The 24,851-nt window shown below is 39.1% G+C and overlaps 1 protein-coding gene across 4 annotated transcripts in view; it reads right to left on the reverse strand.

Moving 5' to 3' along the window:
- The window catches only part of Hs6st2 (heparan sulfate 6-O-sulfotransferase 2), a 279,069-nt gene that overhangs the window by 69,617 nt on the left and 184,601 nt on the right, over positions 1-24,851 (reverse strand). For 2 of the 4 annotated variants that reach the window (XM_036175228.1, XM_036175231.1), the window contains exon 3: positions 13,230-13,262. The exons of the other annotated variants lie outside the window; for them this stretch is intronic. In XM_036175228.1, coding sequence (XP_036031121.1) covers positions 13,230-13,262 — 33 coding nt within the window. The remainder of the gene's footprint in view (positions 1-13,229; positions 13,263-24,851) is intronic. 4 annotated transcript variants of the gene reach the window in all.

Here is a 24,851-nt window from a genome sequence, read left to right on the forward strand (position 1 = left end):
ACTGCAACTCCTCTATTAAAGGTCATCAGTGACCTCCTACTATCCAGGTCCAGCGAGTTTCATTTTAAAAGGTGGTATGGTTGGTTATGAGCAGAATAGGACATTTATTTAAGGAATATATTGGATATCTTGGCCACGAGTTTTCTAGGAAGAGAAAGGATGTAGTACAAGTTCCTGATGTTGCAGAAGTCCTCGTGATTGAAGAAAAAGCAAGGAAGTAGATAGCAATTAACAGAGCCTCATAACTGTCAGCATGCAGAGAATAAAAGTGTGGGAGTGCTCAGCCTTAATGGAATATCTATCGCATACCCTGAAGGCTCAGGGACCTATGTAGAAGAGGAGGCAATATTGAAAGAGCCAGAGGTAGCAGATGACTGCAAGAAAACAGTTTCTCCAGACACAAAATGGAAGATACACATATGAACTCACAGGCATCATGACAGTACACATGAGACTTGCACAGGTTCAAGCCACACCAAATCCCAGCGTGAAGCCCCACCCCTAGCTGAGGAATTATTTGCATTTGATTGCTGTTGAGAGAGGAGAGACACTTTTCTTCAATGGTGTGATACCTAATATATTATCATGGGATCATCACTGTGGTGACTAGGTAGATGAAGGACTTCAGGGGCTGGGCTGGCTCACATTTGTAATTTTCAGGGGAAACCCATGGCCAGGAGTAGTTGGCTAGCACATTGGACTTGATGGCGTGGGGTTGGAATAGTAGAGAAGGTAGGATATGGGTGATTATGGGAGGAGTTTGGAGGGTGCGTGTTGAAAATAGATTACATGATATTATAAGAGAATTGATTAAAATACTGCATAAAAAGAGAAAAAGTGAGGAGACCAGCATTATTAGAGAGACATGGGCATGGAGCTGAGTAACAAAATAAGAAGTCAGAGGGGGGCGGGAACAGGGGCAGACTATGCAGGTTCTTGCAGCGTTGCAGTCCAGACGGGGTAAGGATCCATTAGGATGCAGGCCAAAGGCATGACATGCAATGAACTAACAGTTTTAAAGGATCAGCACTAAGGTATGACTACGTGGATGGAAGAGTTGGAGGAGGGTGTGGATCACATTTGTAATCCCAGTATCTGGCAGACTGATACAGGGGGACTGCCACAAGTCCTAAGCCAGAGTGGAATGTATAGCAAGACTTTGTCACAAAACAGTAACAAATAAGACTGTAGGAGGTCAATTGTAGATCAGAAAGACTAGCTAGTAGATTTATAGAAATCCATGTAAGAAATTCAAACACATGGTGTTGGTAAGAGGTAGCCAGACTCCTAATACACAATGAAAGGCAGAGTAGATTGAATGTGCTAATGACATGGCCATGTGGCCTAAGAGACAAAAATTAACATGAATGGGACTATTTCCACTTGAACAATGGAAAAGTCAGAATTATCATTTACTAAGGTGGAAAATACCTTAAGACATCCTAGTTCTAATAAGTCTGAGAACCAAGGAAACTTGCCAGTGGAATTGAGGAATATGATGTTGGTCAACAGCAGTCTAGAGAGCTCAAAGGGGAGGAGAGCCTGGAGATATACACGAACACAAACCTTTCAGCATCCTCTATTACCCCTTGGCTGCAACCATCCTCCAATGTTGACAAGCAGGCTGGATGTGTTTCAGCCAACCTCTTCTTTCTCCTCTTTACACCATGCTCATCTTGGCCTTTGTTCTTAGAACCTTTGGTCTACAAAAGCAGGGGTTCCATGTAAGGAGGTATTATAGTAATGGACATAATGCAGATTCTGTTACACTAATGACGTATCTTTCACTGGAAGAGGTTATTTTCAGTGGAATTATTCTTTATATGTTCTTCCTTACTTGAGCATTAAAATGTGAAAATCTGGATATAGTCATAATGGTATACCTCACAGACACAGAGAGACCAGTGCCTAAGCACTTCTGGTAGAGGCAGACCTACTTTCTATCAGTTCATATGCCCTCTGATTAAACTGTTGGAGTATGCTTTGTGTATTGTTTTGGGTTGAGATATGACAAATTGTAGTAATCAAAGCAAAAGAAATCATAATATTTTATTTCTTACAAGGCCAAATTAAGGCAAAAGAAACCAGATCCTAAAACCTGATCTGAAAAGCTTCATCATTTTACTTCACTCACTGAGTACATCATTAGCTTCTTGCTGAAGTGATTCTCTAGCTGGAACATCAGCTTGCACTAATTATTGTCAGCGATTCTATGACTCTGTAAATGAGATCCACACAAGTTTAAGAGTGCTAAACTAACTATGAAAGCCAGGAGACACATTCTGCTTTAAATTATCCATAGAACTTTAAAGGCAGGTATCCAGACAGAAAGTTCATGAGAATAAACTTGGGGGTCATCAGCATTCCTACACTCTCAAGTGTTCAAACAGCAGGTCTTCTGTATTTTCCTCTTGAAAGGAGGGGGGGGTGTATGGGGGGAAAAGAACCCAGTATAATGATCTTATGTACAAAGCTTGACAAATGACTTCTTCCTTCTCCCACCTGAGTATCAAAGATAATTTGTAGATCTTCACTCATCCATGCTTCTGAGCCAATAAAGGAAGAAGTGGCATCCAGGCCACCTAGAAGGCCTTACCACCATCCCCTAGAACTATGGTGGGCACCTGACAGTGTAAAGCAGTAAATTACTCAATTTACCATGGCAATACCAAGGGTGATGAGTTTTGTGGATCTAGCTGGAGCACTTTAAGATCTACTGGTGCAATATGGTTTTAGTCTTCTCCTATTATTTTCTGTCAAACTAGCCTATGCACATACACAGCTTCTGATTGCACAGCTGCCTGTGCATATTTTCTCCCCATTAATCCTTTTTGACTCTGTACATATTTTCTCACTATTAATCCTTTATGTGGCACTCATAAGAAGTACTAAGGGATCTGTAAATTCTCTTATCATTTTCTAGCATATCCCCTCAATTTATAGATGGATAAACTGAGGCTTGGAGACAAATGATCTGACAAATGTTTCTCTGGATTTAAGGACCAGAGTGGGACTATAATCAAGGTTGGTTTTTTTTCAATTATTGGTCTTTGTTTATTCCTTGCTCTTGGTAATTTGTCTATCTCTCTTTATCTTCATTTCTACACACCTTCTCATGTACACACATCTCAGCCCGGCACAGTAGGTTGCTCACAAGTGATCACACCTGAATAATAGGAAACTTAGTAGAGCCTTGTTATTTTACTGTATTGCCTAAGCTTCAAGTCTTGGTCATGTTTTGCTACAATCTCCTTTTGCTAAAAATGTCACAATAAGCATCTTTATTACTCCACAGATGTTACTTTCTCCTCTAGGATTATTAGAAAATATTTCAGGGGTAGTTCCTTAATTTAATTTTTATGATACCTCTTCTACTCTCTGGTTAACACCGATCTTAGAGTATTTGAAATCCTGCACATATTTCCCCATGGCAAATCATGAATCCAATTTTAATTTAATCCATAACTTCTAATGTAACTTGTTGACAGTATGAAAGAGAGGAAGAAAGGGGAAAGGGTATTGCTTACTTTCTCATCCTTATTTCCTAAAGTAGTACTATAATCTAGTACATGTTATAGTCAACTTGAAGAACTTTTGGTGAAAAGAGAGGACACTGTGTAGAAGATTGTGTCATTCCTGTAGAATATGACACACTACTTCCTGCTTTCTTTGTATTTATGTGAGAAAAGAAATGAGAGTATCAGCTGTGATACATATCCTTTTCAAAGTGCTATTGGATTTAGACTATAAACTCGCAGAAGACAAAGCTACCTAAATTCTCTGTTCAGGGCCCATTAAGAATCTTATGGCGAACAATCAACGAATCTTTTCTATTGACTCAGGAGTAGACGTAATGCTTCAAAAAGAAAAAGTAAAGAAAGGAAGAAAAGACAGGAAGTTAAAGCTGGCTCCTCAAAACAGTTGGTCAAATGAGTACAGTTCTAGCCTAGTTGGGCACGGCATTCAAATCGCACATCCTGTAACAGCTATGTACCTTGAAGCTAGACAATTTTTCTCAAGGCTTTTAAAAAGTGGCATATGTATGTATCCATGTGTGTATATAAACTGTTCCAAGACTGCAAAGCAATCTAAATGTGAGGTAAAGGAAATGACCGTAACAGTTCTCGTGCTAACTACCTCAAATCATTTCAGTTCTCTGGTAACTTCTGACCCAACCTCAAATTAATGCAGATCTTCTGAGGCATGAGGGATGTACCTTTCTATTAGCAGACACATATTAGTGTCTACCACAATATTGGTCTTTTCTTCCAAGTTCAACTCTAAGTTACATGATGGCATTATCTCTCTGTAATTGACTTCTGTTCCCTGAGTGACTGGCACAGTTCTTGGTAAAGGAAGTAGCTGCAAAATCAGGGAGCTAAAATCATACTAAGATATAATTAAATTTCTATCATTGGATTCTTCTCATTTTCTAAAATCAATTTTACTAACTGTGTTTTACTGAGGATAGTTCTAGAATAAACAGAGTCACTAAAGGAAAGAGGTAGAGATCATTTACATTAGCCAGGAAAGAGAAGTCAACTTGGAGTTCTTCTACCATTCACCTTATCCTTGCTTATAACAATATTTTCCTTGACTTGTTAAACTTCTTTGAAGTACTATATTAACATTCTACAGATTTACTTGATACAAAACAGTATAAATGAAAATTTACTTCATTATACTAATAAAAGAAAAAAGACTAAATTCTCAGCTGTCAAATAAAATTTTACATGTTAACAGCTATATTACATGGTTTGAAACATCTCTATGTTGACTTTACATATCAACATAACAGTTAAAGTGTGTTTGTCAATAATGACAAGGGTTGACCAGAAGCAGAAGGAAAGAGAGGAACGGAGACAGTGCTGTTGACAGCTGTGGACATCTACAATATTACCAAGGGACAGTTCTGCTTGAGATGGAAATAGAGATTGGAGAAAGAGAGATGAATCAATAGTTAAGAGCGCTTCCTGCACTTCCAGGTGGTGAGAGTTCAATTTCCAGTACCCAAGCCATGTGGCTCATAACTACCTGTGACTCCAGCTCCAGAGACGCCAATGCCCCCTTCTGGCTAATGCAGGTACCTGCACACACATAGTGCGCGCGCGTGCGCGCACGCGCGCGCACACACACACACACACACACACACACACACAGAATAAAAATAAAAATAAACCTTAAAAATATAGAGGTGCACGTCCCTAGTTTGTCTAGTGTATATGGCACTTAAATATATATAATATATAATCCTCAGCCACAGTATTGGGTAATCACCAAGTTGTGGCGCCCTACTGGGTTTCCCCACATCTATTGAAAGCTGTCATCTGTTTCTTTTTGGTCTCAAAGCTGAAACGCTGTGTACTTCAATTACAAATACAATTCTTGGGTATTCAGAGTAAACCATAGTTTACATAGGCTGAATTTAAAATCAGCTCCAGGAGTATTATTTTACTTTCAAATATTTTATGAGAACTGTAAAGGAGACACTGAAACTGCTCATATAGAAAGTAGTAAATGAGGCTTAAGTCTCCTGGTGCATGGCTTTGCATGGCATTCCATGAGCGGGGAGTACTAAATTACATGGCTCTTCAGTAACACATCCTGTGGTTTTTCACTGAAACTTAAACTACCCAAACCCTCTAACTCTATTTCATTTTCTTATATGATCCAAGCATCTTTACAATTACACCTAATTATTTTTTAGACTCTTTATTTCATCCTTTGTGAATTTCTCAAGCCTTCTATATTTATGTAACCAGAAACTAATTCCCAAGAGGTTATCAAATCAAAAGAACATCACAGGGGCAACATTTTCCTGCACAAATTCGAAAGCAGGGTATTGCTTAAAAAGTATTTCAAGTCAGAAAATGGCTCCTACCTAGAGAAATCTACAATGTTCATTTCTTTCCTATGCTTTTTATTCCTTTCCATACATCATCTATAACATTGTCAAATCAAGTCATATGAAAAAAAAGTGAGAAAGACTTGTATGCCTTTATGTTTTAATATAAAAACAATCAGTAAATGCTACTTAAAGATATCTTTATGCCAATTTATTATGAGTGACATTCCACAGCCGTACACATAGCACAATCTTCTTTTAGGTCTCCTGACAAATGAACAAGAGCTTCCAGAAAAGAGAAGGTAAACTGTGCCCTGTGGGCAGCAGATATCAAGTTGGAAATTATAGAAATCTCAAGAAGAAAGAACAAAGTGCTGTGAACTGCATTTTATGAATGGTATTTAGCATCCATATCACTTGAACTAGCAAAGTCAAAAAGGTTTTCAAACCACACAAGGCCTTGAAGAAGTCCTCTAACAATGTCAGTGCCTAGGTGATGATGCAAGGCTGAGCTGTCTAGAAAACAACAGTGAGCCAATGGAAGAAATGAAACAGGAAGTCCATGGTGCTACCTTTTTTTGGGGGGGGTGTAGGTACAATTTTAAGATTACAGAGAAGAACCACTTACAAAACAGGAAATACTTCAAAGTCAGAAACAGAACAAAAATTACCTAGTAATTTCTAACTTGTGAGTTCGTCTTCTCCATTTTACACACATACAACATCTCCTCTGCTATGTGTGCATACACACATACACACACACACACACACACACACACACACACACACAGAGTTGTATACAAACATCAATGGCAATCAAACGAGCAAGCACAACAAGCAGCTATAGTTAACTATATGTCAAAGTACAAGACAGGATTCACTTGAACTGGGCGCCTGTCCAGCATCTAATTAATTGCATGTACGTAGGTAAGTTATTATCCTAAGGCTTCATGGAAGTCAGAGAAGGCAAGCTTTCTAACTCTCAGCTCAGGACCTAACTGAAATTGGACTGAGTGCCCAGGGATGTGACACAAAGATTGCTACATGAATACATGCCTTTTTGATACCTGAATCACTGGCCTGCAAAACCGATGCTATATCATATGGGAGTCCACTTCTAATTTAGTCCCTTATATCCCTATTGTTTGGTTCTTTGTGAAGATTCCCCATGGGCAAACTGGAAAGATACTGGATTTCAGGTAGTCACATTAAAGAAGTTGACACTTGTATTGGTGGCTCTGAATTGTCACCCTAGCTAGCAGAGGTTAGAACCAGAAGCAGTGTTTTGACTTCCCGTGACATTTACAAGAATTGTAAAGCTGGCTTTTGCCAGAAAATGTATGTTTAATCTAAGCAGTTCTGATACACTGGGAAATTGGTCCCTACATATCCACTTTACAAAATTAAACCAAATTTTGAAAAGACATTTTGGTCCATATCTCAGAAAACAACTAATTGTACCATTTCAAGCTATGAAGACACTATGGGGTCATATGCTTTGAACGTTGGTTTTATTCATGAAGAAATTAGCTGGGAGAGAAGAAGTTTTGATACTTAAAATCACAGTTCCAGTTTTCCAGTTCCCAACTGGGGCTCTTCCCACTCCAGAAATAGACAAAGGAAAGGCTAGGCATGGCAGATACTTGCAATCTCAGTCCTTGGGAGCGGAAAGGAGAATCCTTAAAGAAAGTAGCCTGGGCTATTTTACAAACGCAAACAGACAAAGTCAAATGCTTTGTAACCTTGAATGCTTCTGTCTTTCTTTTAATAGGCAGTATGCTTTGATTAACAAAAACACTCAAATTGATAAAAAGAAGTATCCCTAAAAGACTAGAAGGATCATTCATATTCTATAATAAGCAAAGGAGGGATATGGCCAAATTCTAATGATGAAAAAGACAAGAAAAGTATGGAGCAGAAGTGTGACCAGGAACTATGCTGGGCTGTACTTGAGGGCTATGTTGCTAATGAATGAATGGGCAGAAGCAGGAAATGAGAATTGGTACCAAAGCCAGGAAAGCATGAGGCAGAGGGAATGAAAGGAGCAAATTTCATCTCCCTGACCACTCCCCACTCATCTGATCATTCTCTATCCAATTTCGATTTCTTCCATGGCATTGGCCACTCTCCAGAACTAGCATATTCATATACTTCAGCTTTAATTGCCTCTAGCACCTGCTTCCAGGTATACAGACATTCCATAAGGAATATAAGGACAAGGAGTGGGCTTGCCTTTCTCAGACCATGTGAAGTGCTCAATACATATACATTGAATAAGCAAATCTAAGAAAGATATAAAAAGTTAGACTGGGTGGATTAGATCTGTGAGAAAAAGATATTAAACGCTAAATTCAGGACTTAGTTTTTACTGTTCTGACATCCAATGAGAATAAGATACTGTGTCTAATTCATCAGTGTTTGCACTGATGAATTCAAGGCAAAGGAAATAAGAACACGAGAAATTTATACATAGTTTTACTATGAGAGTTTCCATGGCATGTAATATCTGAAGAGCATGGTGGAATGAGCTACAGGCAAGAGCTGTGGGATATCCATAATATCCCTAAGCTGTAACATTTCAAGCAGAGATTGGATCTTGGCATCTGAAAGGGCCACAAAGTAGACTTTGACATACAGAGCTACGACAAGAGCACTTGGAAGTGAGACCTGCAAACTCATAGCCATGCAGAGCTCTAAAATGAAACATGATGTACAACTGTGAGGGCAGGGATCTCTACCTATTTGGAACCTAAGCTGGCCTTCATGTACTGCATAAGACAGAGGAAGTACCTTGGGACTGCAGAGTAGAGCCACACTTCCAAAAAAGATAGTATTCTCTAGTAATGATAGCAGTGCTGAGATTATAGTTTCCAGGGGAGGAGTTTGTTTATAGCCAGGTTTCCTAATGACAGCACATACATTAACCAAGATTTGTCTATCCCCTTGCTCTAATTAAATTTTAGGGTTAGACACAATCATTCATCTGGCCTGAAACACTGATGAGCCCACTTGCAATGTAAAACCCCAAAGCAATTCAATATTTACTAAATTTAAAGGAAGCAATCAATTTGTAATTCGAATTTATGTACATCTTTCCTCCACTTTGGATCTGTCTTATTTCCCTTAAGTTCCTCTGGTCATTAAGATGGTCAGCAAAGTTACAGTCTCAGTGTTTCTGCAAATAACTAAAGGAAAATGTATCAGGCATCTAAGGACAGAGCCTTTATAGGTATGGCATTCACAGTCTCATTCCTTCACAGAGATCCTGGCATTTTTTCCATAAATGTTCACAGAATGAAGGAGAAAAATCTTTATAACTCTTGAAAGAATGAAGGAAATAATTCTGTATACCTCTTTGCAGCTTGTCATGGTAGTTCATTCCTACAATCCCAGAACTCATGAGCCACAGTGATTGCTGCAAGTTCTAAATTGGCTTGGGGTTACAAAAGTGAGTATTCCAGGCCAGCCTGGGCTACAGCTTAAGACCTTGCCTCACAAAAATTAGTTTCACAAACAACATCTCAGACACCTCTGACCCAGACTATGAGTATGTCTATGCACTCAAGTACTCTCAAAATTCCCATATGGTCACTCTTCCCTTTGACATGTGCATTTTAATAACCAAATTCTGGAACAATAACCATTTGTTTCCCAAGAAAGATGCTTTTAATTAACATTCCATCCAAACATGCCAATCATTCAGCACCTTAAAAAAATGAATTCAATTAATATCAGAAAAGCTGTTCCCTTTTCCCTAAAAAGCATACAACTTTTAAGGACCCAGTTGGCATCTCCAGTTCATAAAAACCTTGTTTATCCATCATGCTTCCCCTGAAAGCCCATTTGTGTGGATTTGCTAACTTAAACTTCGTTTACTTCTGCTTAGGCTAATATCTCACCCTTGCTCCTTTTTGTTAATTCTTAATACTTCTGAAGCCTCCATCTGCTTTCCTAAGGGTATGACAAAAGCCAGACTACATTTTCAGCTTCCTAGGATATCCTGCCCTGGAGATGCTCAGCAGGCATTTTGAAATTGGAGTTAGCCCAGAGCTCCAGAGTGAATTAAGAATTGGTGATGTCAGTTTGGCAATCATTAGTGTAGGGGTTAAAGGTGAAACCACCATGTAAAGAGATGAAATTACCCAGGGAGACGACATAGCAAGAGAGAAGATGCAGATCAATGACAGGAACTCAGGAGTTGCAACATTTAAAGAGGTGAAGAGGGAGCATGCACATGGTTATGTACATGCACTAGTGTACTCTGTGTGTGTGTGTGTGTGTGTGTGTGTGTGTGTGTGTGTGTGTCAGAAATCCCAACAAAGCAAACTTAATGAATATTACGAACACATCAAGATAAATGGTGATCACTTTTCAGCAAAAGAAGCTATGTTCAGGTGCAGGAATCTCCAGATGTCCACCTGAATGAAGCTAAGAGGCAGCCTTCAAATTCTGACAAACAGTGGTCATAGATAAATTTTGGGAAAAGCCATCTTCCCAGTGTGGTTCTGTGGACAGTGTGCAAGACCAGCCACACATGGATGCATGCAAGATACACAGGTGAGGATCCCAAAGCATCAGAAGATTAAGCATTAGTAAAGAATAAGATTGGTACTGGGTATTCCAGACAATGACATTAATAACCACTGTTGCATATTGACTCTTCCCCGTGTGTTGAAATCAGTGCATAGTATTTCTGTGCATGGCTTAACTTTCTTCCTCATCATAGCTCTAAGAAGTCACTACATTTTGCAGTTGAGAAAACCAGAGCCAGCAAAGGTAAAATAAATTACCCAAGGTCACACAGTTAGACCATGGTAGTGCTAGGATGGTACCGAATTCTACTTGAAACTCAAAGCCCCTACTGTCAGCCACTGAAGTTAACACCTCTACACTCATGTTAGTTAGATAGCTATGCTTAGGCAGAAGGGAGCTGAAACTGATGAAGTACCTCTTAGTATTTATCAGGCTCTTTGCATTGAGTATCTCCTTTTACACATACGCCATCAACTTTTAGGCTATATTTAGGTAAACCTTATGAGGACATATTCAAATAATTATATTTTGGGTTCTTAAAAAAAAAAACCCTCAAATCTATGTGACTGCAAAACAACCTGTTATCATTCAAATGTACTTACTACAATAGTTCCCAGTGGTTTGAATTGTTTTTAAAGTGTGGCATCATTGATTAGGTGGTTGTTTTTAAGATTCAAATTAGTAACATTCAAAGGCATCAGGTAACTGGGGGAAATTTGGCAGCATGCTCTGAAAAGGCCTGGTCTGGCCTTGAATTTTGACAATTCTCACATTCAGATGGAGTGGCAATAATGTTCAAGATGGGAGGTGGGGCGTAGAATGAGGTGCAGCAGCAGAACTGGTTGCCATGCCAGCATCCTTTTAGTCCTTACAACAGTAGAAAACTAAACTTGTGGCTGGTCAAAACAGTCCTTGCTAACATACTTAGAAGCTTGAGAATGCCATACAAAAGGATATACTGGAAATCCAACTAACCAATTTACCTGTGACCCAACAAAGATCTTAGAAGATCCAATTGGTTATCAGGAAGAAGGAGAGACAGCAAGTGAGTGAATGAGTGACAAAATGTTTTGCTGTCTATAGAAAACCAAATGAGGTTCTGGTCTAAAGCAATTAGTATCACTGCTAATTGTGCATGTGTGGAGCAATAATACTAGGCATTTGGGGTGGCTCGCACTGATTGTTCCCTTCTTCCTCTGGATTATAAAAATCCATTCAGACAGCCAAATAATAGCAAGTACTTAGGCAAATTGTTAATTATGAGGCAGAGGTAATCATAATCTTGTACATTTATAAAACTGAATATACAATGAGGATTACCAAATGAATTGTGGCTTTATTATTTTACCAGTGACTGAAAAATATGCTAGCCCTGCAAACAGTTTTCATACATCATTCATTCGGTCCACCAGAATTCAAAAATGGCCCCATCAATATTTACCAAAGCTGTTTCTTTCCCATCTCGCCACCTGCACATCCCTTTTCTTTCTCACTAAGACTGTGTGTAAGGTTGCTCTGACGACTTCTGCTCCAGCTGAGCAGCACCATGGTAAAAAGAAGAGTATGTCAGAATGGTGCTACCATGGAACTTTCAAAGCACAAAGAGAATAGAAACTATCAATACTTATCTTGTAAAAGTAATTACAAGGAAAATAATCCCTATGTTATTGACTATTCTCCTAATAATAATCCACAAAATTTTATTCACAGATGAGTAAATCAAATCTCATAGTGGAAATCGGATCTGTTCAAAGTTACTGCTCTAGGCAGTAGCAACATGTAATATTCTTGCCATGAGGACACATATCCAATCTATGATCTTTTAAATACTCTCCCATAGTAATGTGTGATGAAGTGTTGATATCTATCTATACCTTTTATCTCAATGAGTTCAAAACTGATTATAGCGTCAAAGGATGACTTTCTTCTTCTCAGTTGTCAGATAGGTCCACAGGATACTAAGAAGAATATGGAAGCCAAAGTCATGAAAATAAACTGGTCATTTTACAGAGGGCCCATCTAATATATTTCACAAGAGGCTGTCCTAGTGGAAGAATGCTGAGCTCATCACTTTCCTACTCTTATTTAGTCAGGGAGAGGTATAGGTAGGCAGGAAAAGAAAACAGAGGCACTGGTAAATATTTCTAGAGCCAATAAACCTACAATAAGCCAAATACAAAACTGGTGAACACCATAACTTCAGAAAAAAATGCCAAGCAAGTAGAGTATGCCATTGATGGGGGGAAGGCTTATCATTCTCATTAACCTCTTCAGCACTGGTGACAATATGAAACAGCCATAGCAACTGTGGGTACTTTCCTGGAGCATTTTTATTGTTCCTTCTTTCCCACAGAAAATAACTTTCTTGTGTTTGGTTAGATTTGTTCTCCAGCAGGGTTCATATGACCAAGGCCTACTGCCAATGAGGTTACTCTACCTTTTAACCCCATAGGCATGTTGGTCCAATGGTTCTGTAGGCATGTAACCCCATAGAAAATGTTGGTTCAATTGTCTTGTAAACCATCATCTGACTTAGGAAGAGGCATGCATGCCTAAGCACTGTAAAGACTTGGTTGATGGTGGGGATCTTCTTACCCAGACACTCTTCTATGTCATCCAATTTCAGCTAACTCTCAGGAGTGGTGGGGCAAGCTAAATCTTCATCCCACTTCCAAATGGGATCTGCCATTATACCCAAGACTACATGCTGCTTTAAACTAAAACAAGCCAAGTATCTATGATAAAAAAAATAACTATTTTGCATTGCAGTTAAACTGGCAGGCTATTGCAGAGTCTATTTATTTTCTAGCTTTCCCAGACTCAGTTAAACTAAAAATACATTGTTACTTACCTGGTTGCATCTAGAATCTGAAATATCCTCCACCTGTTAAAGGAACAGTAAAACCAATCGATAGCAAGAGCTTGCCAAGAGAAGAATTAAAATAATAAAAATATCCATTTTGCTTGGATATCATATTTTTATAGTTTCCCAAACTGTAAGGAAATAGTTCATGGGTAGCTTTCCCATTTTGTTCCCCATTAGCTCATCTCCAGCAAATGGTGACATTCTAAATCACAAGGCTGAAAAGAGCATGGCAGCATTGATAACCAATCTTCTGCATTGCTGTTGGCATGGAATGATGGATTTACCACTCAACTAACTTCATTCTCTTTCTCCAGGGGGCAGTGGCAAAGTTAGCAAGGACAAAAGCCAAGAAACCCAAACCCAGACCAAGTCTAACCCTGTAGCATGGATGAAATGGAAACGGCTCATTGAAAGTACTGAGGAGAGATTTTTCACATCATTGGAAATGTATGAACATGGATAAAAGAGAGAGAAAAAAACCTTTTAGACTTTGCTTATACTCTTAAATGAGATGAAAATTCAAAGCATGCATGTATATACGGACACAGACAGACAGACAGACAGACACACACACACACACACACATACACACACACACACACACACAGTGAAAAATAATTCCTTTCTATAGTGACTGTCACCCAAACAGAAGATGTCCATCAAAGTAAGTAAATAATATCTCCTCATTTGGGGCTGGAGAGATGGCTCAGAGGTTAAGAGCACTGGCTGTTCTTCCTGGAGGTCCTGAGTTCAATTCCCAGCAACCACATGGTGGCTCACAACCATCTACAATGAGAGATCTGGTGCCCTCTTCTGGTCTGTAGGCTGAACACTCACTGTATATATAATAAATAAATAAATCTTTTTTAAAAATCCCCATTTATAAAACTTGCTTAGATATTTCTCATAATACAAGTTTTAGGATTCACAAAACATTAACTCTTCAGTGTAAGCTTCTTTTAGGGGTTTTTTTTGCATTTGCATTTGCATTTGTGTGTGTGCACCAAGGTGTATGTATGGAGGTCAGAAGATAATTTGCAAGAGTTGTAGGCTCAGGGGATTAAACTCAGGTCTTTAGGCTTGATCACAGCTCCTTAACCACTAAGCAATCTCACATGTGTGAACTTCTCATATGAACAGCATCTCTGAAGTTGTACCCAGGTCACTATGAGACTCAGTTAGCTTTCTGATTTTAAATATACCGTAACAAGGACCATTATAAATTTTTACAGTTTTTTGTGCACAAAAAAATGTTATAAGGGCCTGAGTTGTTATTGGGGAAGTGTCTTTTGATATAAAAATGTTTTATGTTTATATTAAAAATCTGTGCAGGATTCTGAGGAGAGTTAAGATCTTTTAATAGCATATCCTGTAGCAGAGCCTTGTCTGTGTCTCACTTGGGAAACAGTAGGTGAATTTTTAAAAATATTGAGTCCATGGTATGGTTAGACCTCACTTACCTGCTTCTCAGTTCTTAAAACTGCCAGGGAAACATGTGTTATGAGAAACCAACATGATATGCCTAGTGAGTTCTGACACTACATCTTTTAAACAAGATACCCCCACAAATTAGCTTGATATTCAAAGCCCAATGTATTCTCTTCCACTCCAGCCACAAAAGGAAGAAATTTAGACTATACTATTCTGCCCCATGACATAAAATCCTTATAAATGAAGACAGCTTGGGAGCCCTTTTACCACACTTGGTCTGGTGAACAAAGAAAATACAACTTTGGATGAAAATACAAACAAAAACCCCTAACAAAAACAGCAATAAGAAAAAAATGAAAACAAGACCATGTGATGATTTTTTTTAGCTCCAGATAATTCCAAAGCAAAATATACCATAGTTTCTAAAACCATAATTTCTATTATACTATCTTAATGGAAATCCTCAAAATGATGTAAATATTTCCATTGATTTACTGATTTGTATCAGGGCTGATTTAAATTTAGCTTCAATCAGGAGCTATTATCTCTTCGGAATATCATTTTTTTTTATTTCTAGGCAAAGTTCCCTCATATGTGTTAATATTTTCCCAATGATTGCACTGATAGGATTTTATGGAGCTCACTGCCTTACCTGGGTGTCCAGACAGCCAGACGTGCAGTATTCAATGATGATCCATAAAGATGTTACAGGTACACCAATCAAATGGGTGGAGAGTCATTGCAAGTGACCAAAGTCCATGGGGGAAAGGTTAAAGAGAGAGAGAGAGAAAGAGATGCACAATGATTAGAAGAAAAGGAATTAATTTCAAATTTTATTTTATACAAATGTACACATACTCTCTCTTTGGGATAGTTCTCAAATGGAATCCTTTAAAAAGATCCTTTAATCATGAAGTCATTCAAACTGTATTTATTATCCATTATGTGCCAGGAATTGTTATAGGATAGAGCAGTGGATAAAACAAATAAACAAACAAAAAACCCTTCCTTTCTGCAGGCTCTGCAATCTTATGGAATATTTTGTGGGTCATATGCTTGAAATAAGAATTTTCCAGAAATATACCACATGTGAAATCATTTCTCCTGGTTTTATTTATTCTTTTCTTTATGTATGGAGAAAATAACCAATGGCATCACAGTCAACATTTGCAGTATAAGAACTGCTTTCTGATTATAGAAGGAACACTATAAGTTATGGTCTCTTCCCCTTAAAAACCCTTCCCAAAGTCTGTCATAAGCCTCCCATGCTGGCATTTTGAAAGGCTGTGAAAACAGGAAGTCTCTCAGTAGCACTGTCAATAATAGCTCAGTTCCATATCTGACTGTTATTGTTTTCTCTAAAAGGTGGCCAAGGTGGCCTGCTGAGATGAGACCCATTAGTTCTCAGCAAGCCCCATCCTGGGACAACAGCAGACCTGGGAAAACAAAGGAGACTTGGATACTGAGCTAAGTTCAAGGAGATGGGCTCAACCTTCAAATGTTAATAACTATCTAAAAATGGCAAGTTAGTAGGGAAAGTAAAAGAGGGAAGTGAATTCAAAACACATCACTGGAATAATGGGAATGTGAGAGCATCTGAGATTTTGAAAATTTAAAGAGGAATTCATCTTTTCTTTGCAACTATTTCATACATGTATACAATATATTTTATTAGATTCTTCCCACTGCTCTTTCTTGTCATCCTATCTATCCTGTTGAGCCCCCCTTTCCCCAGTTACAACCATTTTTACTCTCATGCCATTTACTGTGACCCTCTGAGTTTAATTGGGGTAGATTGCTTGAGCATGGATGATGGGGCCTGTTTCACTGGAGTTTGGGACACTTAGAAGTGCCTCTACCACTGAGGAAAATGACTTCAGAGGGGATTCATTTTAACTAGGAATCTCAAACTACGGCATCTACTTTCTTTGGTGTTTATAGTATTAGGTTTGCTGCTTAAGGTTTCAGAAATAAAATTAAAGCAATTCACTTTGATATTAAGACCCAAATCAAGACCTTAAGAAAAGCAAAATAGAATAACAATGTAGGAGCTCTTGCCCAGGAATCAGGATCCCTGGTTTGTGGTCTTGATTTTCCCAATGACTCATTTGATCTTGTGTGATGATCTTCTCCATTGTGTTTCTTGAGAAGAATCAGGAGATGAAATAGTTGGTTTCTAACCCACTCATTATCAAGCCTAATCCTTTACCTTCCATTTTTGAGCTGTGTTAATTGAAAAATATACTAATCTCTAGTTGTTTCCTCAATACAGCCTGCCACTGGTAGACCCAGCACTCCTGCATTCACAACAAGCAAATGAGACATAGCCAAAACAACAGTGTCCAAACTGAAATGTGGCCAAAGATCATTCTGTTCGAGAAAACAGCTCTGTTTACTTAAATATACAAAGTGGCTGATTCTTTATGATGGAAAATTTGCAAAAACATTTGAAAACTACCTGCTCAACTCTCTTGCCTCCAAAATGGGACAAGTACAATGTCTGTAATCATAATGATATTTGAGATACATACAAAATATATTGTTATGAGTGATGCTCCTTTAGAAGAGAATGTAATCCAATCTGAGCAGAAACCTGGTGCCTTTTGTAAGCATATCAATGAGTTTGAGTACAGAAAGGTAGTTCTCAAGTTACCTGTAATGATTTGATATGATTATACACAGAAACCCTGTGGCAGAAGACAAGAATCAGAGTCAACATGCAAACAACTTTTTGTCCAGGAAGAAGACCAGATAAGAGAACAGTCCAAAATGATAGTTACTGAGGCAGACCACAGAAATAGCTCCCAAGTCTGTCACTGAGTCATCTTTCTCAGGGAACAGAACCAAGTTGTCAAAACCATGCTCAAAAAGACCTCTATGTCAATGGCCACGGTGAAATCAACCACATTTATTAGTATAGTGGAGAGATGTGCCCTAATTTGTGTTTGACCACTTTGTATTATTCTTCAGCCTATGCCAAGTCCACATGGAATCATGCACACTGTATCAGACAGGGAACTTCATGACTGGCCTGAGAAGACTACAATCCAGGTCAGCCTTTCTAAATTGTGCTTTTTGAGGATCTGTTTTTATTCCACAAGGCCTAGCCTTTGCCACAACTGTGAAGTCCTCTGAGTTTGTTTTGGTTGTTCCCTTCACAGTAACTCCCTTTCTCTAAGACATTCAAGTTGGTTTCCAAACTTATCCTTGTGTCTTTCTATTTTCTGACAGCCAACAGGGATTTCAAACTGTTTTTTTTTTTAATTTGGGCAACAGAAATAGGAATAAAGAGCCTTTTAGAACCACAGTAATTACTGTTCATTGATTTTTACCTTCAACCTTCTGACAATTATGAAGTTTTTTTTAAAATATAGCCGCTAATAACAGAAGGCATAACACAGATCTACTTATAGTGATGTGTTTCATTCACAGCTACTGGTTGCTTATTCCCTACACTCAGTGAAGGAAGGGAGAAACAAATACTATATAGTATAAGGAGACAGAAAGAAGCTTGGACTAGAACTCAATAATTAAGGTCTTCATTCCAGACCTGCCATTATCTGGCTCAGAACTTTGACAAGCCCATTCCTAATCAGAGAAGTTAGTTGACTAGTTCCCTTTTCCAAGTTCTTTATTCACTCTAATATTCTAAGACTCTGTGATAAACTTGGCATAGTCAGGACCATTCCCATGAACTATAATAGCCCAAGTCTCATAAACAGAAACAGTAGACAGAAAAACTCAATTTTTCTAAAAGACCCCCATGCCAAAGGCTGGGTAGACAAGTTGGTCCTCACTTGTCTACTCTTCCTATCAGATCCTCAGACAGCTCACTAGGTCCCCAGGCATCTGTACATGGCCATGCCCAAGAATTTCTATGATACTGGGAGCACAAGTGAAGAGATACCTAACTTGGGCATATTAAGCCAATTTAAGGAACACTATTGATGACTTAGCATGTTACATCTCTGAGGTTATATTTGTTGTGAGCTATAAACTTAAAAAGTGAGTAATATGGACACATCAGTGTTTTGGGGGTGGCAAATCCTTTCATTGCCATCTGTAATGAAAACAAAGAGTCAGCACCTATCTCAAGATGCCTATTACGTCATGTCTGAATCAGAACACAAATGGCTGCTATAAACAAGTGATACCGAAAGATATTTCAACATTACCTATTAACCTTTGACATTTTAGATCTGAGTGCCCTATCCACTTGCTCTTCCATACCCTGACTACCATAAGTCTAGATTCAGTCTCTATGGATCTATCCCTGGAATGAGGATGTGTAAAGAGACACTCTAAGGACTGCATGACATCTTTTAGGGACTATTGGAGTCACTCAATCTTTCCCTAATACTGATATCCTTCTGGGGACTGGGATTCACCACAGAGTAGAGTAGTGGTGGAGCGAAGCCCAGGACCTATCTTAATAGTATGTCACTCATACTGTGTCTACTAGAATCTACTTAGAGGTAGCAAGCAAGCATCTTCTCTCAGACACAGTCACACCACACTTCAGAACAACTAAAGACCAAGGTCTGCAAAAGACTGGAAAACAACTACAAAAGACACCAGGGATGTTTCATTCTTTTTCCTCTAGTAGCTGTTAATTTATAAACACCCTTTTTGTGCTTCTTGCTAACTTACGTTGACTACTTCACTCATTATCAATCCAATTCTTTTATTCTCTTCATTTGAAGAACAATGCCAAATACCCGGGCCCTTTATTGCTGAAGCACCAATCATGTTTTGGAAACAAAGTGGATCTGATGAGAAAAATTGCTGCACAGCCCCTTTCAAATAAGAATTTTCTTCTCTGCTGCTTGTAAATCAGTCAGTTCTCAGCTGCAGATGCCTGCTCTCAGCTGTTTAGTGTCTGCATTCCTGGCAGACCACCCTCCTTTTTCCTCCCCAGTACTCCCACTCTCACACACCAGAATTTAGTAAATTTCCTCCATTTTGGCATCATAAGAGTGCCCTCTAGTGATGATCCAATTAAGAACCTGGGGAACAGAATTCTTATGTTATGGTGGGAAATGGGTTTGTTCTTAACTTGCCCTTGACCATCTGAAGGCATCTACAGCACCTGTTTAACAATTTAGTCTTTCTCAAAGCAGGAAAATGGGTGTAATGGAGTAAACAAAACCAAATAAAGTGGAGGACACAGACCAGACGTCCAGCTTCTTGAGAAGTATTAGCATTCATGATTCAGGACCCCTGTGTGAGTTATAAAATAAGTATGCAGACACAAGCTGACTCATCAGTTAAAATCTAGCAACTATTTTCATACAATCCTTAAGAGTTCCCTGTGGGTAAACATCTGGGGTTATGTGATGGGACCTAGTAGTATGTTTCTCAATTTGTTCACATGAATATTTTTCAGCAGAAAGGAAAGAACCACAAGTCCCTTAGAAATTTCCCCAAGTATAACAGGCTTGCCATCCATTGTAAGAAAGACTCGAAAAAGCCATTTGCAATATGAATGTAATATAAAATTAATATTAGGAAACATTTGGGGTCATTGCCTCCCATTTTACATCCACGTTTAAGAGTTTTTGGTCTGGAAGATCCACGATGCATGCTAGTTTAGCACCAGTTCAAATCAGCAAAAAGGTTTCCACTGTATCTTTAATAGTCAATGATGCAGGGCACTACAACTTTATTGTATCCATAATATTTTATGTTGACACAGACAAAAAGTGGGGCAAATTGCCAGCATGGAGTATAATTGCTTCATTAATATGTTAGCATGTTTCACCACAGGGACTGTAAAAATGTCCCTAACAAGTAATCATTTAGCCAGTGCTAACATGAGAATTGAGATCATTCCCAAGAAATGTTTAGAGAAGTTTCTAAAAGGATCAGACTCATGGGATGGTGCGTTCTAGATATATGGCACTCCTTTTCATCAGGGGACTTAGGTTTCTGACAAAGTAAAATCATGGTGAGAACAGTGGATTTGATTGGAAACTTCATTCTAGCTGTCTCAAAACAAAGAGTTAATTGTGAGATGAAGCTGAGTGAGCAAGTGTTCTGGCAATTGTGTTTGAACCCCAGCTCCTCTTCTTTGGTTACTTCAAATTGTCAGTTTCATTTTTTTTTCAACAAAATTGGGAGCCCTTTGTGATCTGCAGCAACTATTAAACGACCCATAAAATATCTGTTCAATTTAATAATCCAACAGTCTTCATGAAAAAGGAAGGAAGGAAGGAAGGAAGGAAGGAAGGAAGGAAGGAAGGAAGGAAGGAAGGAAGGCAAGAAAGCAAGCAAGCAAGGAAGGGAGAGAGGGAGAGAGGGAGGGAGGGAGGGAGGGAGGGAGGGAGGGAGGGAGGGAGGGAGGGAGAGAAGGAGGGAAGGAAGGAAGGAAGAAAGGAAGGAAGGAAGGAAGGAAGGAAGGAAGGAAGGGAGAGAGGGAGGGAGGGAGGGAGGGAGGGAGGGCTGTGGATATCACTCTGTATAAATAAAATGCTGTTTGGCCAGTGGCCAGGCAGGAAGTATAGGCGGGACAAGCAGAGAAGAGAATTGTGGGAGGTAGAAGGCTGGGAGGAGAGACACCACCGCCGCCATGAGAAGCAACATGTAAAGACACTGGTAAGCCACAAGCCATGTGGCAAAGTATAGACTAACAGAAATGGGTTAATTTAAGATAGAAGAAGTAGATAACAAGAAGCCTGCCATGGCCATACAGTTTGTAAACAATGTAAATCTCTGTGTGCTTTCTTGGTTGGGTCTGAGCATCTATGGGCCTGGCGGGTGAGAAAGATTTATCCTGACTGTGGGGCAGGCAGGAAAACTCTAACTACAAGGGAGGAAGCAAGCAAGCTAGCTAGCTACATCACCTTATTCAGATGTTTTCAAAGATGTGATGCATGGGATCAAGTAAATGAAACATTTGGGTAATGGTTTTCATTATTATTTAAAAACATCTCTGACAAGGATTTTGGATATGCCACTGTTCTTCTTGCCTCCACTTACCCAGCTAGTGCCTTCTGCATAAGTTGGGAGCTGAGAGATTATGTCTTTATTCACATTTAGGAAGGCGAGAGAATGAAGTGGAAGCTGAGTGAGGCTATAAAACCTCAAAGCCTCAGTGACGTACTTCCTCCAATGTGAAAAACAAACAAAAAAACACATTTCGGGGATTGTTCTCTAAATAACTACAAAACAAAAAAACAAAAACCAAAAAATCTTTAAAGGTACGATAACCTCCTCAAACAGCACCACCAACCACAGACGAAGCATTTGAATACATGAGGTTATAGGTGGACATCATCTCTGATTAAACACAACCACACCTGCCAAACAGAAAGTACTATTTTATTTTGCTGCCTGCTGCCATGCCTCCCATGTCATTATGGACTCACCCTCTGGTGAGTTTCTGTAAGTTGCTTTTGATCAAGGGATTTTATTCCACTAACCAAATAGATGATAGATAGATAGATAGATAGATAGATAGATAGATAGATAGATAAGTGGTGGGGCAGGTATAGTGTGCTCCTAGTCAGATTTTTCTCTGCATTATCTATGGCAGCATTTCTTTTGAATGATTAATTAATAATTTTGTGGGCTGTAGGCAAAACCAGGACCAAAAATACTCAGTACCTTTGTCTGCCAAAATACAAAATACAGACCACATTTGCATTATCTGCCAGAGAAACACATGTTTTCCAGAATTACTGGGACTTATCCCTGGATGGCAAATAATAACATCCACACCATTAAATAACATGTAACTAGTACTTACTCTGTGACAGACACTATATGGTTTTCCAGGAACTATTTCACCCAGACAAAGACAAACTTACTGTGTAGATAAGAAAACCACATGTTGAGATGTTGAGATGGCTCAGGGGAAAATGCACTTGTTCAGCCAGCCTGACAACCAGGACCTATCTCAGGAAGAAGAAAATCAACTCTCTCAAGCTTTCCTCTGACCTTGGCATGCACAAATACAAACAAACAGTAAATAAATAGATGCAATTAAAAACATAATAAAAAAGAAAAGAAAAACGCAGCTCAGAGAGACTAGCACAGTAAGTGGTAGAGTCTTCATTCAAATTTAGAATCACAGGATGCCTGTCCCCAAGCTCATTAGCCACTAAGTTGTCTTACCCGAAATTGACTTTACTTTCACTGTAATGCTGTAAGGTAGACACCATTTTCATTTCACAGTGAAGGTAGACGGGCCTCAGAATGCAACTTACTCAAGGTCATATAGTTAGTGAAGCCACGAGGACAGAAATATCCAGTCTGCCAGCCTTAAATACCATGTTTTGATATTAGACTCTGTGCTTGTCTCAATGTAGCCCTGATATTGAAAGGGCCACTGCATATAACCATGCTAGGCATAGAACACTTCCACTGAGAGCTAAGGATAGCACACTTGAAAGTATTTCCATGTATGCCTCTCTTCATGCTTCTGAAGGGATTGTTTTTCATTTTGAATTCCAAGATAGAGTGCAAACCACTTGAACACAAGGAGACTAGATGAGAACTCAGTGTAAATCTTCCCTAGAGCTGTATTGTGCCTGAAACATAAATCAAGTGGCTGTGGGTGGGCCAGGTACCTTCAGGGAAAGGGAATTGGCAGGTGGGTCAGGTCTCTCTGGAACAGTGAATAAACCTGCCTTTTTTTATTGTTCCTATATTTTTATCAACACAAAAATATGATTATAGTGGAGAGGCAGAATCCAGAAATGTAGGGCAAGAATACCAATGTGCATAGGGAAGGGGCTAGAAGAAGGGTATGTGCCTTATTCTAAAAAGCCTTGTGTGATTACTATGGGAAAAGGATGAGTGGATGCCTTGGAAAATAATAGGTGTTGGTCCTAAATGGCAGGGTCCATCCACTAGCATGCCAAACCAGGCCATGAACAACTTGATAGCAACTTAATTTTAAACTTACTAAAACAGGAAGGTATCCTTAAGAGACCATCAAACCCAAACTCTTCATTTATAGCCTCTGAGAGAGAGAAAGATCTATGGAGGTTCAAAGAGTTCAGCATGGGCCTCCAGTCTCCTAGCCTTTAAGACTTTTAGTTTAGGAGTTCAAAAAGCACAAACATTTTCTTTTAAAAAGACAAGAAAAAAACTCCAGTTGTCCCTGCAAGAGGGAGGTACAGGAGAAAAAGGGCCAGGAGGAAGCTGGGATTAGAGGTTGTGGAATGAAGACCAAGCTTTCTTTTCTAACAGTAACTGTAAGATGTTCTTTCCTAACTTCTTGCTCAGGCCAGGAAACTGAGCCTTGAAGAGATGAAGCACCTTGCCCAGTGTAGCACAGTGAACACACAGAGAAGGAAGCTTCCAGGTTGCGCTCATTCCAACAACTGTGGGATTTTCACAAAAGCAGTATGAAACCAAATCATTTCTCTTTAGCTACATTCCTAGTACAAAAGAAGTGCCTCCATATTGAATTTTTATATACGTTTGACTTCATAATTTCTGTAACGAAGCTGATCCAATGGAGCCTTGGATAGTGCCTTGCTCTGAGCCTTTTGAGAACACATTGGGCAGCCTTTATTCTCTGGACTCAAGGAAAATAGATGCCACCAACAGCCTATCAAGTAACAAGTAAAGTGCCTTTTAACCACCCCCATGTGAACTGGTGTGCCACCTCAGGCTGCTAAGGCCATCTCCCCAAGACATGAGATGTTGATCATGGTATCCAAGTTTCCAGATAACTAGGATGATGCTGTCAGAGTGTCTTCATACTGAAAAGCAAGAGACCTAGATGACATCTGCATCCAGAGATACTTCCAGAATATCTCCATACATACTGGTGCAAGAAGGCCCACCTCCATTCACTAGTGATAGCCAGGTAGTAGGTCAGAGTCTGACAAACACTAAGATTCTAAGCATATTCCTAAAGAATGGAAGAGTAATTTGGTGGTGCTTATTTGAAGTTGGACTTGCTGACTTGCTAATTACAGAAGTGGCCCCTCATTTGGCCTGCTTATTCTTCCTCATCTAAATGGGGAGTGCTCTATATCACAGTCCAGGCAGAAAGCACCAGGGAGCTGGTTTTGTGAAAATCAAATCCTGGTTTCCCACTGACATATATTATGATCAATCTCTAGCAACCCAACTTTTGGCAGTTGCCCTTCATACTCTGGCTTTAAGCTACTCTGGCCCTAAGCCTTCATCAGATGGGTCATGATCTGGAAACACACAAGA

Source organism: Onychomys torridus, chromosome X (genome assembly GCF_903995425.1).
Source record: "Onychomys torridus chromosome X, mOncTor1.1, whole genome shotgun sequence".
Lineage (NCBI taxonomy): Eukaryota > Metazoa > Chordata > Mammalia > Rodentia > Cricetidae > Onychomys > Onychomys torridus.